Source organism: Dasypus novemcinctus, chromosome 7 (assembly GCF_030445035.2).
Source record: "Dasypus novemcinctus isolate mDasNov1 chromosome 7, mDasNov1.1.hap2, whole genome shotgun sequence".
In the NCBI taxonomy this organism is placed as follows: Eukaryota; Metazoa; Chordata; class Mammalia; order Cingulata; family Dasypodidae; genus Dasypus; species Dasypus novemcinctus.
In genome coordinates this window covers 3,643,299-3,654,355 of record NC_080679.1, presented here as the reverse complement: position 1 = coordinate 3,654,355, position 11,057 = coordinate 3,643,299, and the positions used below count along the sequence as shown (strand labels likewise).

General features: G+C 41.0%; 1 protein-coding gene and 1 pseudogene across 1 annotated transcript; one reads left to right on the top strand and one right to left on the bottom strand.

Annotated features, from left to right (window-relative positions):
- Positions 1-6,486: 6,486 nt before the first annotated feature.
- LOC101426831 (zinc finger and BTB domain-containing protein 3-like) lies at positions 6,487-8,165 on the bottom strand. Its single transcript, XM_058301250.1, is given in 5 exon segments — positions 6,487-6,595; positions 6,597-7,388; positions 7,391-7,584; positions 7,587-7,880; positions 7,883-8,165. Coding segments are annotated over 5 exon segments (1,599 nt in total). The 5' UTR covers positions 8,151-8,165; the 3' UTR covers positions 6,487-6,544.
- A 1,716-nt stretch (positions 8,166-9,881) lies between these two features.
- On the top strand, positions 9,882-10,828 carry LOC101426382 (olfactory receptor 9S13-like; annotated as a pseudogene).
- The last annotated feature ends 229 nt before the right edge of the window (positions 10,829-11,057 follow it).

Sequence of the window (11,057 nt, the reverse complement as noted above, 5' to 3'; positions counted from 1 at the left end):
CTTTCTATACATAGAATCATGGCATCTACAAAGAGGGAAAGTTTTACTTCTTCCTTCCCAATCTGGATGCCTTTTATTTCTTTCTCTTGCCTAATTGCTCTGATTAGAATTTCCAGTACATTATTGAATAGCAGTGGTGACAGTGGGTATCCTTGTCCTGTTCTTGATTTTAGAGGGAAAGCTTTCAGTTTTTCACTTTTGAGTGTGAAGTAAACTATGTTTTTTTCATATATGCTCTTTATCATATTGAAGGCATTTCCTTCTATTTCTAGCTTTCTGAGTGTTTTATGAAGAAAGGGTGCTGGATTATGTCAAATACCTACACTGTATCAATTGAGATAATCATATAATTGTTTTCCTTCATCCTGTTACAGTGGCGTATTACATTGATTTTCTTATGTTGAACTATCCTTGCATGCCTGACATACATTTCACTTGATCATGGTGTATAATTCTTTTACTGTGCTGTTGGATTGGTTTGCTAGTATATTGTTGAGGACTTTTGCATCTGTATTCAGGAGGTATGTTGGTCTGTACTTTTCCTTTCCTGTGGTTTCTTTTTCTTGCTTTGGTATGAGGGTGATTTTGGTCCCAATATGAGTTCGTAAGAGTGTTCCCTCCTCTTCAATTTCTGGAAGAGTTTGAGAAGGATTGGTATTAATTCTTCTTTTTCAAATGTTTGGTAATTTTGACCCGTGTAGCCATCTGATCCTGTATATGATGCTTTTCTTTACTGGGTGGTTTATGACTATTGATTCAATCTCTTTATTTGTAACTGGCATGTTAGGATCTTCTATTTCTCCTAAAGTAAGTGAAGGCTTTAATGTGTGGGTTTCTATGAACTTGTTCATTTATTCTGGGCTATTTAATTGATGGCATACAATTGTTCATAGTTTCAACTTATGACCCTTTTGTCTCTATGGTGTTGTTAATATTGCTCCTCCACTTCATTTCTGATTTTATTTATTTGTGTCCTGTCTATTTTTTCTTTGTCAGCCTAGCTAACAATTTGTTGATTTTATTGATCTTTTCACAGAAATAACTTTTGATTTTGTTTATTCTCTGTTTTTTTTTTAATCTCTATTTCATTTATTTCTGCTTTCATCTTTATTTACTTCTTTCTGCTTGCTTTGGATTTGGCTTGCTCTTCTTTTCTAGTTCCTCCAGGTATGTGGTTAGGTCTCTGATTTGAGATCTTTCTTCTTTTTAATGTAGCCTTTAAGGCTATTAATTTCACTCTAAGCACTGCCCTCACTGTGTCCTGTAAGTTTTTATATGCTGTGTTCTCATTTGCATTCATCTCAAGATATTTCTTTACTTCTCTTGTGATTTTTTTCTTTGACCTAGTTGTTGTTTAAGAGTACATTGTTTGATTTCCACATATTTGTGAATTTTTCATTTCTTCCTTTGTCATTGATTCCTAACTTCTTTCTATTGTGATTAGAGAAGATGCTTTGTATAATATTAATCATTTTAAATTTATTGAAACTTGTTTTGTGACTTAATGTGTGGTCTATTCTGGAGAATGATCCATGTACACATGAGAAGAATGTATATTCTGTTGTTTTCAGATGCAATATTCTGTATATATCTATTAGGTTTAGTACATTTATCATATTGTTCAAGTTCTCTATTTCATTATTGATTTTCTATCTATATATCCTATCCATTGATGAAAGTCAATAATTGTAGGGGTACCATCTCTCTCTTCAGATTTGCCAATATTTGCTTAATGTGATTTTGGGCACTGTGGTCAGGTGTATAAATGTTTATGATTATTTCTTTTTGGTAGATTGACTTTGTTATAAATATATAGTGACCATCTTTGCCTCTTGTAACAGTTTTTGACTTAAAGTCTATTTTGTCCAATATTAGTGTAGCTACTCAGTTCTCTTTTGGTTACTATTTGCATGGAATATATTTTCCATCCTTTCACTTTCTACTATTTTTGTCTTTGGGTCTAAGGTGAATCTCTAGTAAAAGAAAATAGTAGGATTGTGCCTTTTTTATTCTTCTGTCAATCTGTGTCTTTTGATTGGGGAATTTTTTTTTTTTTTTACTGTGAAGTTTTATTATAGATGGGATTTGGATTACAATTAGTTAATTGCATGCATAATTAACAAAGAAATATTGCCTTTAGCAATTTGGGGTTACCTCCTCATCCATCTGTTTTTTGTTGTTGTTGTTTTTGTTTTTTTATTATTCATTTTTTAAACATATTACATTAAAAAAATATGAGGTCCCATTCAACCCCACCGCCCTCACCCCACCGCTCCCCCCACAGCAACATTCTCTCCCATCATCATGACACATCCATTGCATTTGGTAAGTACATCTCTGGGCATTGCTGCACCTCATGGTCAATGATCCACATCATAGCCCATACTCTCCCACGTTCCATCCAGTGGGCCCTGGGGGGATCTACAATGTGCCGTAATTGTCCGTGAAGCACCACCCAGTCCCGAAAATGCCTCCCCATCTCATCTCTTCTTCCTATTCCCCGCACCCAGCAGCCACCATGGCCACTTTTCCCACACCAATGCCACATTTTCTCTGTGGACCTTGGATTGGTTGTGTCCATTGCACATCTATGTCAAGAGGAGGCTTAGATTCCACATGGATACTGGATGCACTCCTCCCGCTTTCAGTTGTAGGCACTCTAGGCTCCATGGTGTGATGGTTGGCATTCTTCAACTCCATGTTAGCTGAGTGAGGTAAGTCCAATAAATTAGAGTGTAGGAGCTGAAGTCTGTTGAGGTTCAGGGCCTGCCTATCATATTGTCAGTTGATTAGGGAATTTAATCCTTTAACATTCATTGTTATTACTGATAAAGCCAGATTACTTCTGTCATTTTATCCTCTGTTTTTTTAATATATCTTATAACACTTTTGTCTTTCTTCCTTTTTTTTGTAGCCTCTTCTTGTGTATAGATGATCTTTCATTATGTAACTCATTGATCCCTTACTCATTTGCATTTCTACATATTTATTACATACTTTCTTTGTGGTTCCATTGGGCTTGTATTTAAAAACCCAAGTCTATAACCTGCTAGTTTGGAAAGATATTAGTTTAACTTTAATGGCATACACATTCTCTGACCCCATATTCCTCAGCTTCCCCTCCTTATGTGGTTTGTGTCACACATTATCTCTTTATATTTTATATATCTGTTACAATGAAATATGATTATGTCTTATTCAATTGTGTTTTAATGCTTATTAAAAAATAAAGAGTAGAATGATATGCTGAAGATACAGATAGAGTTTTGCATTTACCCATGTGGTTACTTTTGTTGGAAATCTTCACTTCTTCCTGCTCAAAGCCACTATCTCCTGCCCTTTCCTGTCAGTCTGAAGGATGCTCTTTAGCATTTCTTGTAGGGCAGGTCTTTTGGTGACAAACTCTCTGGTTTTTGTTTATCTGTGAATGTCTTCAACTCTCTCTCATTTTTGAAGGAGAGTTATCCTGGAAAAAGACTTTTTTGGTTGGCAGTTTTTCTCGTTAAGTGCCTTAAATATGTCAATCCTACTGTCTTCTCATCATCCTGGTTTCTTATGAGTAACTTGCAGTTGATCTTATTGAGGATCCTTTTATGTGACAAATTGCTTTCCCCTTGCTGCTTTCAGAATTCTCTCTTTTCCTTTGGCATTCAACATTTATTACTAGACCTTGGAGTAGATCTATTAGAGTTTATCGTATTTGGAGTATTTTTTTACATCTTGGTCATGTATATTTATGTTTTTTGTAAGAGGTGGGAAATTTTGGGTCTTTATTTCCTCAAATAATCTTCTGCCACTTTTCCCTCCTCTTTCGTTTCTGGGACTCCCATGATTTGTACATTGGTGTACTGCATGCTGTATCATAGATCCCTTAAGCTCTGCTCACTTCTCTCTATTCTTTTCTCTGTTTTTTCTTCCAAATGTTCAAATTTCATATTGAATGCCTCTAGCTGTACTTTTAACCTTCATTTTTGTTCTTTTCATCCTTATAAGCTTTATTACATGCTTTTTTAAGTTTCTAATTCTTATTTTTATTCACACACTGTCTTCTTAGTATCCTTTGGCTCTATGTCCATATTTAGTTTTCTAACCACATTTTCATTTAGCTCCTTGAATTGATTTAGGAGATTTGTTTGAAATTCTTTGATTAGTTGTTCCAATGTCTGTGTTTCCTCTGAAACTTTAATTTATTCTCTTGAATGAGCCATATCTTCCTGTTTCTTCATATGAGGTATTAGGTTGGTGCAAAAGGAATTGTGGTTTCAGACTGTGGATTTTAAATCATTATAACTAGACTCAAATACATCTTTATTTATCAAAATAGGAACCATTACAATCAATACATTTTTGCCAACAAGTTTGTTTATTCTTGTAGCTTAAACATCTGTGCTTTGGGATTTAATGAGCTCTTGGAAAGCATTTTCTGCATCCTGCTGACTGTGGAAGTGTTTTCCCTGCAAAAAGTTGTCAAGATGCTTGAAGAAGTGGTAGTCAGTTGACGAGAGGTCAGATGAATATGGTGGATGAGGCAAAACTTCATAGCCCAATTCATTCAACCTCTGAAGCTTTGGTTGTGTGATGTGCAGTTGGGCGTTGTCATGGAAAAGAAGTGGGCCCTTCTTATGGACGAATGCCAGCTGCAGGCATTGCAGTTTTTAGTGCAGCTCATTGTTTTGCTGAGTATACTTCTCAGATATAATGATTTCACCAGGATTTAGAAAGCTATAGTGGATCAAACCAGCATCAGACCACCCAACAGTGACCATGACCTTTTTATGGTGCAAGTTTGGCTTTGGGAAGTGCTTTGGAGCTTCTTCTCAGTCCAATCACTGAGCTGGTCTTCACCGGTTGTCATATAAATCCACTTTTCATTACCTGTCACAATCTGATGAAGAAATGGTTCATTATTTTTGTGTAGAATAAGAGAAGACAATACTTTAAAACAAAGATTGTTTTGATTTTTGGTCAGCTCATGAGGCACCCATTTATTGAGTTTTTCACCTTTCCAATTTGCTTAAAATGACGAATGACCATAGAATGACTGAGTGGAGTTCTTTGGCAACTTCTCCTGTAGTTGTGAGAGGATCAGCTTCAATGATTGCTCTCAATTGGTCGTTGTCAACTTCCAATGACTGGTCACTACACTCTTCATCTTTAAGGCTCTCTCATCTCCTTTGCAAAACTTGAACCACCACTGCACTGTATGCTCGTTAGCAGTTCCTGACCAAATGTGTTGTTGGTGTTGCGAGTTGTCTCCACTGCTTTATGACCCATTTTGAACTCAAATAAGAAAAATGCTCAAATTTGCTTTTTGTCTAACATAATTTCCATAGTCTAAAATAAATATAAAACAAATAGCAAGTAATGTTATTAGCAAAAAAGCATAAAGTGAGATATGCACTTTATGATGTAAAACATAACCACATTTGTTTAAGAATGTATGCTAATATCAAAAGGCAAATTTCAATAATGCAAAACTGCAATTACTTCTTTTTTCTCTCCCCTTCCCCACCCTAGTTGTCTGTTCTCTGTGTTCATTCACTGAATGCTTTTTTTTTTTTTTACTATTTAGTCAATATTTTATTTAAGTATTTTTAAAGGAATCTTTGGACAGAGGAACATGTTAAATGATACCATGGGGATGTAATCAGCAAAATCCAGTTTCTCCAACAAATAAGTTGCAAGGAATAAAAGAAAGGAAACCTATCAAGAGGTTTAAGAAACATCAAATATGTGACTCTAGTTTAAATTCAGTTTTTTTAAAAGTATGAGAGTTAGAGATTTGAGCAAAAATTATTTTTGTTGAATGTGACAATGGTGTTTGGTTCTTTTAAAAAAGTGAGTCCGTCGAGAGTTGCATATTTAAACTTCTTACTGATGAAATGGGGGAGGATGACTTCAGAGAACTTTGCCAGATTAAAAAAAAAGATATTTTACAATAAGTAGTGTTAGCATATGTTCGAGTAAACCATCTTTGGAAACACTGCCTTTGGAGAAAGTTGAAATCAAAATCCAATGTGAAGGACTGGTTTCCAATTCAATCCAAAATCCAACTGTGAAGCTATGCTTGGCCAAGTGTCTGGTGATTGATGGGGCATTAGATATTGGACAAAGACATACAAGTAAAAAGAAATAATATCCTAAACTAGAAATATATTTCTGATGCTGGGGAGGAAAGGGTGGTTGTCTAAAAACAGTCAGTTATACCTCACAAACACCACTCCAAGTACCAATGTCAGATTTCTAAAAGATCTGGAAGAGTATGATGGAACCAGGAGGCATGCAGGTTTGTGGAAGAAACCAGCCAACACCACCCACCAGTTCAGGAAGACACTTTCACTGTTAGCACGGTCCAGAATGTGGAGTGAGAAATGCTTATACCTCAGGAGAATTCCCAGTGTCCTTGCAGAGGAACTGACATATACTAGGCCCATAAAGTCCTGCTATCTGGCTAGAGTAGGAACCTTCATCCTATCACTCCTTCTGTGCTGCCCCCTAAAACCGGCAAAAGCAGTTCTAGTATCAGCTCACATTCCCCCAGATGTTAGTTTTTGGGACCAAGTACAAAATCTTTGGGTGGCCCTCCGCCATTTGTTGCTCTGTCTATCTACTGTAGGGGAGCCAGGGAGAAGCTGTACCCCTAGGAGGGGGCCAGACTCTGGATCTGGTTTGCTGCGTTTGGCCAGGTCCTCGTTGTTGGCCTTGCGGATATGGCGATAGAGGTCCCCTGATTGGGTGTAGCTGCGCAGGCAGTAGCGGCACTCACAGGGTCGCTCGCATGTGTGTACTGTGGCGTGTCGCCGCAGGGTGTAAGAGCACGAGAAGGTCTTCCCACATGTCTTGCAGGTGGGAATGTCCTCAGTGAAGACTCCAAAGCTTCCTGGGGCTGTTTCATACTCTGAAGACAGGTAAAGCGGCTCATGCAGGGCCGGGGGAGCAGGCAGAGGTGAGGTCACCAGTCCTCCATGGTATTGCCCTGGACCTGGCAGCAGATGGTAGGGTAAGTGAGGATCTGGGGGCAGGAAATGGTCACTTGGCCCCACCTCCTCTAGTCCTGCTGCCCCTGGATCCTCAAAAGTCTCTGGCTGGGGAAGCCACCCTCCATAGATTGCTCCTCCAGGTGGGAACAGTCCCTTAGAACACCGAGGCTGTTCTTCTGACACCTCTGCCTCCTCATCGGAGATCACAATAGCTTCTACTTTCACCTGGACCAGCTCAGCTTCTCCTGGGGCTTGAGCCTGGGATGGAACTGGAGCTGGAGCTGGGGCTGGGGCTGGGGCTGGGACTGGGACTGGGGCTGGGACTGGGGCTGGGACTGGAGCTGGAGCCGGAGCCGGGGGATAAAAGCCTTGCAATGGTCCTCCAGGAACGCTGGGTTCCACCACTCTCTCTGACTCTCAGGACCCACATCGAGGGGAGCCAGGGGCTCCACTGTTGAAAGGTCAAAAGGGAAGTAGTTTGCAGGAATGGTTTCTGTAGAGCTACTGGGGCTGGCAAGAGAAGCATCAGCCACTGGTGCGGGAGGTGCCCGTAGATGTGGTGAGTCAACTTCCATGCCAGGCTGTGTAGTGTCGGCCCCACCAGCATCAGTGGCTCATCTGGAGGACAAACAGTAGGTGAGGAAGCTGCAGGGCCTTTCCATTCCCCTTTGCCCCAGTGCCCTGATGTCTCCACAGATGCCAGCAAAGGCTGGGGGCCACGGGAGGTTCTGGGCAAAATCTCCAAATTAGGGGGCTGTGAGTTAGTTTCTTCCTTCTTCTTGGTACTGCCAGCCTCTGCCAGAGCCCAGGCCTGCAGCTGATGCTTACACACCTTAACGATGTTGTTCATGTGCAAGTAGCTGGCTGCTGCCAGCACATCTTCCACTGGATTATCCCCCTCAGGGCCAGCTGGCCAGCATACATGAAGTCCAAAAGCAGTCCAAAGGCTGGGGCTGTGACAATCTCATTGTGGATACACACCAAATCCCTCTTGTCCAGTTCCCGCTCCTTGTAGAAAAGCTGGAAGAAGGAGCTGCAGGAGGCCAGCACAGCCCGGTGGGCCAAGAACTGGGTGCTACCCACCATCACGGTGCAGTCACAAGGGAAACCTTGGGACCGCTGCTCCCGGAGACTCTGCAGCAGCTGCTGGCTGTGCTCAGGGAACTCCATAGCACCCTGCGAAGAAGTAAGGGCCCTTGAAAGAGTCCCACCAGTGGCTCCCCACCACCGAGCATCCACCGGGCTGCATGCTCTTTTTGTCTGCTTCTGTTGTTAGTGGCACGGGAATCTGTGTCTCTTTTTTGTTGTTGTTGTGTCATCTTGCTGCATCAGCTCTCCGTGTGTGCGGCACCATTCCTGGGCAGACTGAACTTTTTTTTTGCACTGGGCGGCTCTCCTTAGGGCGCGCTCCTTGTGCGTGGGGCTCCCCTATGTGGGGGACACCCCTGCTTGGCCCGGCACTACTTGCGCACATCAGCACTGCGCATGGGCCAGCTCCACACAGGTCAAGGAGGCCCAGAGTTTGAACCGCAGACCTCCCATGTGGTAGAAGGATGCCCTAGCCATTGGGCCAAGTCCACTTCCCTGCAATTACTTTTGCACCAACCTTATATAATTTTTTTGCTGATGTCTGTCCATTTGATTATTTTTATGTGCTAACTCAGAAAGCTAGCAAAGAAATAGAAGATTGAACAACATTATAAATCAACTCGACCTATCAGACATCTATAGAACACCCCACCCCGCAACAGGTGAAAACAATTTCTTCTCAAGTGTACATGGAACAATAAGCAGGATAGACCATACGTCAGGTCACAAAACTAGTTTCAATAAATATTAAAAGGTTGTCATAATATATTGTGTTCTATGAACACAATGGAATGAAATTAAAAATCAGTAACAGAAGAAAACTTGGAAAGTTAGAACTATGTGGGAATTAAATGACACACTCGTAAGTAGCCAATGGGTCAAAGAAGAAATTACAAGGGAAATTATAAAACAATTTGAGATAAATTAAAATAAAGTGGAAATTTATACCATTGCACCATGCGTTGGAGGCAAGAGACAGGTGCAAAATACCTTAGAAATTGTGATCTTTTAAACAGGAGGTGCTCAAAAGGTTCAGTGTAAGCTGGACAAAAAGCACTGAAAAAGTCTTCACATATAGTCATTCTGCAGTAAAACCACAAGCAGGAGGTAGAAATTAAGTTTCCACCTTATCTATGTCTAATCTGCTCTTAAACTCAGTTATTGACTTCTTAATTTTAATTATTATACCTTAAATACTTTACATGTGTCTTTTTTAATAATATCCACTTTTCTGTTTAAATTCTTAATCTTGCTTTTTATCCTTTTGAATCTAATAACTTTAGTTATTTTAAATTTAATGTCTATTAGCTCCAAAATTTTAAACATCTGTGAATTTTTCTGTGGTTTATTTTTTCTGTTATTTTAATTCATATCACCTAAACTCCTCAATTTTTAAAATTATGTGTCTGGTATTAATTTTGCAAAAATTTCATAGAAAAACTTTAGGACCTAGAGTTATGTGTCTTCCTCCTGAGAAGAGAGGTTTGTTTTTGCAAGGTGTCAGGGAGCACCAATACTTAATACTCACCTTAATTCTTTTTGGTGATTGGAGTAATCAGAAGCTGAGCTGCTGCCCTAATCTCCCCAGGGGAAAGGAAGGCTAAATTGTGGGATAATCTCTCTTGTCCCCTTGTTTATCCTGAACTTTAGTAATTCTTCACTAGGGTATTAACTCTCTTATACCTTTAAATGAGATTTTATTTTTGTTGTTTCACTTTTCTAATACTTATCAGGAGAAAATTTAGTCTGAGTTACCTGGGCTCACCATTATTAGAAGTGGAAATTCCTCTCCAGGTCTAAGTCCTGGGAACCATGCCAACCCATAGAAATGGAAATCTCTTGTGGTCTCCTGGCAGGAATTTGTGCTGGTGGGATTTGAGGGTGGCCCTGAGATCGAGGCCCTGCTCTTTGTGGTGTTCCTGGCCCTGTACATGGTCACCGTCCTGGGAAACCTCACCATGATTGTGGTCATCACCCTGGACGCCCACCTCCACTCCCCCATGTACTTCTTCCTCAAGAACCTCTCCTTCCTGGACCTGTGCTACTCGTCCGTCATCGCCCCCAAGGCCCTCACTGCCTTCTTCTCCTCCACCAAGCTCATCACCTTTGCAGGCTGCACCACCCAGTTCTTTTTCTTCTCTCAGCTTGTCACCACTGAGGGCTTCCTTTTGGGCGTCATGGCCTATGACTGCTTCGTGGCCATCTGCAGCCCCCTGCTCTACCCTGTCACCATGCTCCCCTCAACCTGCACCCACCTGATCGTGGGCACCTACTGTGGAGGCTGCCTCAATTCCATCATGCAGACCAGCCTCACATTCCACCTCCCATTCTGCAGCTCCAATCGCATCAACCACTTCTTCTGTGATGTGCCCCCTGCTCCAGCTTGCCTGTGCCAACACAACCCTCAACAAGCTGGTCATGTTTGGCATCTGTGGGCTGATCATTGTGGGTGTGACATTTATGGTCATCATTTTCTATGACTACATCACAGAGACCATCCTGAGGATGCACTCTGCGGCCGGGTGCCACAAGGTCTTCTCAACCTGTGGTTCTCACGTGACTTCAGTGACTTTCTTTGTTGGAACTGTCTTTGTCATGGACACCCAGCCGGGAGCTGTGGATTCCATGGAGCAGGGCAAGGTGGTGTCCATCTTCTACACCCTGGTCATCCCGATGCTCAACCCCCTCATCTACAGTCTGCAGAAAAAGACGTGAAGGAGGCTCTGCGGAGGCTGGGCCAGAAACACATGAGCATGTGAAGGAGGTGGCTGTAGACACAGGATCCTGTGGACCCCATAGAGGAATAGTCTTTTGGTTGTGGATGTGGGTTGAAAGATACATTTTTCTTTCTTCATTCAATCAACATTTATTTAAGACATACTATGTGCCAGGCATTTGCCAACTGGCTTGAAAAGATGTGTATAATAATGTTCTTGCCATCTGAGAACTAACAGTTTATTGGAGTGAAAATTTTAAAAAATAAGCTTC